General features: G+C 35.0%; 1 protein-coding gene across 1 annotated transcript; it reads right to left on the reverse strand.

The window, feature by feature from the left end:
* Positions 1-2,335: 2,335 nt before the first annotated feature.
* Positions 2,336-6,671, reverse strand: LOC112044566 (uncharacterized). The gene is made up of 7 exons (XM_052891552.1): positions 6,577-6,671; positions 5,991-6,120; positions 5,422-5,561; positions 4,316-4,379; positions 3,431-3,539; positions 2,786-2,881; positions 2,336-2,395 (listed from the first exon to the last, which is right to left on the reverse strand). The coding sequence occupies exons 1-7, from the start codon at positions 6,644-6,646 to the stop codon at positions 2,336-2,338; spliced, it is 669 nt and encodes a 222-aa protein (XP_052747512.1). The 5' UTR covers positions 6,647-6,671.
* Between the last annotated feature and the right edge of the window lie 224 nt (positions 6,672-6,895).

Here is a 6,895-nt window from a genome sequence, read left to right on the forward strand (position 1 = left end):
TAATTGTCTCATTTTGATTGACGCATGACGACCAAATTGACTTGTGGTAGTGGTGGTTCTATGCTTTTCCAATCTTGGATTCAATTTGCATCTCGCGTCAGTATAGGATATTATATAATCTAGCACTCAGGTCTGGTCTCTAGGGGCAAAGATTGTATGATCTCATATAAGATGCTGTCAGAGTTATGGGTAAATAACCTTTCAAGTAGTTTATCCACTATCATCTTAGATTGTCACTTAATATTGAGTGACATCGCAGTTCAGCTAGCTAACTTATCTTAATAATATAGTAATAGTGTGAAGAGGTAAAGTTTGTTTGGCTGTAGAGGGTAATATCTGAATTTACTGAACCGATTTTGAAAATTATTTCAACGATAAAATGCCTTTTGTGATATTATATTTTATTCCCGTAATCCCCCGGGAAGAGGAACTACGCAGGTGAAACCGCGGGGCATCAGTTGGTCATTGAAGAAAATATAAGTTTTCCATAAAAGAGGTATTATTTATAGGTGCAAAGATATAAAACATAATGTTACAAGGCTCTCTTATACTGTACAATATACTTAATTATAATAATATCAAGTTTACCACAAAATTTTGTTTGTAAATGCGTCATTTTGTTTCACATCCCGTTTGTTCCCGACACTGTTCCCACTAGAAATTAATTAAGAGCAGAGGATCTGTTAATTAATTTACGAACTGAGAACTATGTAGATATGACACAGAAACTTAGTTCAGTTCCAATTAAACTGTGACTACCCTCATCTGCATTATTTACAGTTGAAATGTAATATAATTCATTGCTAGCAATAAATTGGGAGCAGATTTTGATTTATTACTGTGCGCGTCGAGTATAATGAACGGTTAGTTCATACAAGTCGATTTCTATGCGAGTATTTTGTCAGTTGAAAATAGTATTTCATGTTTTATTACCATACCATTTTTTTAGCTGATGCGTCAATTAGGGATTTTGATTGTATTTTTACCTATTCCTCACATTTAATACTTTGTATTTTAATTCTGTGGAAATAAAAATCAAGTTATGTTATCGCCGCGTTGGCCGCTTTTAAATTTACATGTAGTTAATAAATAGTGTACGAAATAGTAGTCTGTGACAGATATGACGTCACTTGATCTCGTGTTTGCTTCAGTGTGCTCGTAGCGTTCGAGCCACATCTCTTGTTATGTAATTCTTTATGGGTTACTTGGGATAGGCGGGGAGAGTGACTTGAGTGGAAAAGGGTAGTGTTAGATATCTGTCAAACGCGCCTTCAACCCTACACACTTCGTTCACAAGTGCGTGACTTTACTCAAGGTCATTCTCTGCCATTCTAAGGTCTTATTGTGGTTACAGTTTTATCTGTTAAGTAAGTTGTCCTGACAAGTGTTGTGAATCATAACCTTTGTTCGACATTAGTTTTCTTATATTTGTAAGCACCTTTGAGTCCTATAATAGTTAATTGTTTATTATTATTACTAAATTAATAGATTAGAGTTCAATAGATTATTGTTGAGACTTTAGGTTATACTAAGAATAAAATAACAAACACATGCATATTAGTCAGATTAGTTTTTTATTTCAAATAATTGTGCAATTTTATGCAACAGAATAACGGTTTTAAGGACGCCTCGTTGACGGAGTGAAGCATACCAGGGATGAATCAGCTTAAAGTTGCGTCACCTAAAAATAACATGTTTATTTATGAATCAAGTTAGTTATCATTCTAGAATCCATGTCATAATCATAATTCATATCATAATTTCAATCCGCATTGGTGGACTATTGGCCAAACCCCTCTCATTCTGAGAGGAGACTCGAGCTCAGCAGTGAGCCGAATGTGGGTTGACAACGAACACGTAATTATTATCAAGATTTGTCACTGTCGATTTGAAAAATGTCGTTATAGAATAGTGCTACACACAATGATATTAAAGACTGTTAGATATGTTACCAGCGCATGAAAAATTAGGCGCTCAAAAGAAGAAATTTATAGTCAACTCAATGTTAGTTGTGGTCAACAACGAACGTTATTTAAACAAATAATACCTAAATATCGTCTACAATGTCGAGTTGTGTGTTCAGGAAGTGTAAAAACTATATATACATTTAAAATATATAATATAATTAAAGACAAAATTGTGCATGTGTGCGCTCAGTGTTGTAGCCTATTATTCGGATCACTTTTTGCGGTGATTTTGTAGGGACGTAACCGATCTATAGTATAAAATTATCATTGGCTACACAGTGCAATTTCTTCTGCTCAAAGAATGAGTAGACGATATTCTATCTAAGACTAATAATAAAATATAGTAAAATACAATTAATTTACCGTATTTACCACCACCTGTTTACGGCTTGTCGGATTTGCTCCCCGATGATGGTGTTGATTTCGTTCTGGAAAAAAAATATTATTTACAATATGGACTGGAGCAACGTGTTAGTGTTCTGCCCTTTTATTATAAAGAATGTTTGGTAAAATTTTAATGTTTTTTAAGTAACGAATAAACTCAAAAACTAATGAATGGACTGATTTCTGAAAGGTGAAAGAATTTCAAAAATTCTTTCACCAATAAAAAGCTATATTATCAGTGAGTAACATAGGCTATCGTTTATCCTTGTAATTATCATCATCATCATCATATTTATCAGCCGAAGGACATCGGCCTTTTGTAGGGACTTCCAAACATCACGATACTGAGCCGCCTGCATCCAGTGAATCCCTGCGACTCGCTTGATTGATTTAATCCCCGTATTAATTGTAAATAATATTAAATTGATACGTACTTTGTAAGTCTCGAGGAAGTTAGGAACCGTCACATGTAAGAAATAACGCACGAGTAACGAGACATCCCGCCCTGATTCGATTACAGTCGGATCTGCCTGAAAAATAATAATTTTCATATATTATTAAATAATGGTAATTTTTTTTGTAAAGATAGCTGACACGATGGCCCACCTAAAGGTAATTGGAAAACCATCCTAATCTAACCATTATACTAATAGGTATTATAAATGCGTAAGTAAGTCCGTCTATCTATTGCCTTTTCACGGCTAATCCAAAAAACTGATTTGTGTGATTTTTTCCGAGCCTTAGAACAGAAAATACGCTACTTTTTAGTCCGGAAAAATCCATGGTATGTACCTGCGGGAAAAAAAACGGAACAGAGGTTTTTAAAAACAGATGCCATGCCACTGGTCGCTTATAAGCGGAGTAAGAGACGGAGCTATACATATAGGCAAATAATTGATAATGAACAAGTTTTATAGCCACTTGCCCAACTGCAAATGGAATGTATACATCCCGGTAATTTTTTACCTATCAGGCGGAGTCGCGCGAGGTGAGCATTTAGTGCACTCCAGGCGTATCTAGTTTGGGTAGTAAAGCAGACCAATGGAAAGCTCTCTATGAAAGAAAGAATGAATCATTACCTGAATGCTTCCGATGCTGAACTGAGGATTGATATTGTGAATCTGGACCGAGCCTCCTGACAGTCTAAGGAGAACATCACCCTTGATTCGGACGTCATTTATGGCAAGGCTAGAAAAAATATTAACCGACATAAAAAACGGAGCTACTACGTTTTTTAAGCAAAACATCATCATCAGCCTTATTTAACACCCCTCATTTTAGTCCCACCAAGCTGCTCTAATGCGGGTTATCGAACTTAGGGGTTAGTGGATTAATTAATTTAACACTATCCCCCTTATAATATCAGATTTTTATTTTATTCTCTACAAATTAGCCCTTGCCTATAATCACACCTGATGGTAAGTGATGATGCAGTCTAAGATGGAAGCGAGCTGACTTGTTAGAAGGAGGACGAAAATCCACACTCTTTACGGTTTCTGCACGACATCGTACCGGAACGCTAATTGACTTGGCGGTACATCTTTGCCGGTAGAGTGGTAACTAGCCACGGCCGAAGCATCTCAGCAGCCAAATGAATTAAGTTAGTGGATTAATTAATTTAACGCTATCCCCCTTTTACTATCAGATTTTAACGATAATGACCGGCTTTGTTTTAAAACAGCTGGTGCTTATTTCAGTTATTCAGTTGTATTTTTTTTTTGACATCATCATCATCATTAACAACCGACTATAAACAAAATATTCGGCTCACTGTTGAGCACGAGTCCCCTCTTAGAATGAGAGGGTTAGGCTAATAGTCCGCTTAAACCAATGTGGATTGGTAGACTTCACACACGAACTTATAAAGAAAATTCTCAGGTAGGTATGCAGTTTTCTTTACTATGTTTTTCAATTCGTGATATTTAATTTCTTAGATGCAAAAAAGTAATTTAATTAATAAATACCTGCCACTTATTTCAAGGTCATATATCACTACTCCATGCTGTATAATTTGACCTTTATAATGTCCTAAAAAAAAGAAAATAGTACACATCCTTAAAAGTGTTGGCTTAAACATGACCAAAACGACAAAGTAGTTGTAAGATTTAAATAATGCAGGGATACGTAACCGTTCTGCTTGAACTACATCATCCTCATCATCGGCCAATGGACGTTCACTACTGGACATAAGCCAGCGGGTTCCAACAAATCCGATCGTCTTTGGTCCATCTAGTGGGGGGCCGATCAACACTGCACTATCCTATGGACCTTTAATTAACTACCACGTGAGAATGACTCATTGTGCTAATACCGATTTTCAAGTTACCGAACACATAAGAATTAAAAAAATACAATTACAATCGAGGTGAGACCAAGCAATATACAGGAAGAGTCAAGTAATATTAAATCATAAAGGTTGTCTGGAAAATAATTGTAGTAATTAAAAATAGTACATTATGTTAAAAGTGCGGTAAGCTGAAAATTACAGCCGATGCGGTATTGTAGTAAGGAAGCAGAGGCTGTAATTATCAAAGCGCACGTATGTCATGCGACATTTTATAACACATTTGCGAGGAAACACACTTTCTGGAAATTAATTTGCATCTTTGCCTGTTTTCCGTTTGATGACATTTTGACACGCTTGTCAATTTTAACAGAGATGCGAAGTGTTGCTGCGAGCCCCAGCGTTTTTTTTAGGCAAATGCACCAAGCCAGTATTACTAATAAAGTAAATTAATATTTTTCTGTTAAAGATTATCATTTATTGTCACAATTATTTAATGTTTATTTATTATATTGTATCTCACAAAATTAATTAATTTTATTCATAAAATATTGAGCAGTTTTCTTAAATTAAAACTTTTTACTTAGGTTTAAAAAAGTTACCGTTTACCGTTCGTTTTTAGACGGATGATAAAGGTTTTATATTACATTACAGCACATGTGCATTTTACTTTACATTACAGCACATGTACGTAATGAGATACATTACAATATCGAAATTGTTGGAATAACAGATACTTTACGAGCCAATGTGTATTAAAGAAATATACACAATTGATTGACTTACCGATTTGCAAGAAAAGTTGTGGAATAACAAAGTCTACGTCCAGCCTTCCCAAAAGGATGTTGTAGTAAAGGTTGTCAATGTTGATATTGCTGGCTCCAGTGAAACGTAACCTACTCACGTATCCCACGATTTCTAACGTACTGTGAAAAGTATGAATTTAACAGTTAGTTTGAATATAAATAGTTCGCTCTTTGTATCGATACCCGAGGAAGTACTCCCACTGTGAATAACCTCAATAGCTCAACGGTAAAGGGCCGGTAAAAGGTAAACCCACGCCGTCCTACGATCTGAAGAAGCCTGCTGGATTGGATTGACTGTCGTACCCATTTGTAACAGTCTCTTTCTACTAATTGGAGATGAATATTGGTCATAATATTTAAAAAAAGATAATTAAGAAAAGATATTCTTTAAAAAAAAACTATCACTAAGCAGTACCTTGATGTATCTGTTTATGAGGTTTAGCATCAAGTTTAGCACTTGTCTCAAGACGATTATAATGCGAATTGAAGCACGTGTTTATATATTTATTAGATAATAGAATTTATTATTGTAGTTAATGCGATACTTACTCATCAAAGAATATCCAATTAAAGTTTTGACCAAACTCAAATGGATCATATCCATTAGCCTTGATCCATTGTGTGAGTGTCTCGATAGCGTCGATGAGCCAATAATCCACAATTCGATCTTGTGTGGGAACTGCAAAAAATATATTGGATACTAAAAAACACAGAAAATCTAATAAAGCTATTTAATAAATCATTATCAACCAATGGACGTCCACTGCTGGACATAGTTATCTTCTAAGGACTTCCAAACACCACGGTCTTGAGCTGCCAGCATACGGCTTTCTGTCTCTGTTCTGCCCGCTTGATGTCTTCCGTCCACTTAGTAAGCAATCGATTAACACTGTGTTGTTGATACGGAATCGCCATTCCAGCACCTCGGAACCCCGACGTACGTCTGCTCTTTGATCTATGTGACCTTGGTTCCTATATCATTAGTTCATTGCCTTTTTTCGACTTTGTATACTAATTCTTAGTTTAAATTATTCATTTTTAATGATTGATTATTTTTGTGAGCAATAAAGTATTTCTTATTCTTATTCTTCTTTTAACTATGGATCACTAAGGCTGTAATTGATTATTGACTTACCTATTTCTGAAGTTGGTAGGGCGTATCCCCCAGCGATGACCAATAAGCAAAGTAAAACTACCGACTTCATTGTGTAGCTTCTTTGGTCTAAAACAGATTTACAAATAAAATCATGAGCGTTTGTTCATTATTTGTTTTTAGAATTCATTTTGTATTTATTGTAATCTACTATTGAAATGGCAAACTTTAAGGTGAAAGGTATATTATCTAAAAGTTATATTTCGTCTATTTTATTACCTTTTCCTCCAGTTGAAGTGAATGCGGAACTATTTCGCAGTCTACATTATATATAGAGAAAATACGTCAAAGTTTAATCAAT

Source organism: Bicyclus anynana, chromosome 4, assembly GCF_947172395.1.
Source record: "Bicyclus anynana chromosome 4, ilBicAnyn1.1, whole genome shotgun sequence".
NCBI classification, from domain to species: Eukaryota; Metazoa; Arthropoda; class Insecta; order Lepidoptera; family Nymphalidae; genus Bicyclus; species Bicyclus anynana.

Coding starts and splice junctions, on each gene's coding strand:
- LOC112044566 (XM_052891552.1), bottom strand. CDS start 6,646: ATGAAGTCGGTAGTTTTACTTTGCTTATTGGTCATCGCTGGGGGATAC. Junction 6,121..6,576: donor CCTACCAACTTCAGAAATAG/GTAAGTCAATAA, acceptor TATTTTTTGCAG/TTCCCACACAAGATCGAATT. Junction 3,540..4,315: donor GACCTTGAAATAAGTGGCAG/GTATTTATTAAT, acceptor TATTTTTTCTAG/CCTTGCCATAAATGACGTCC.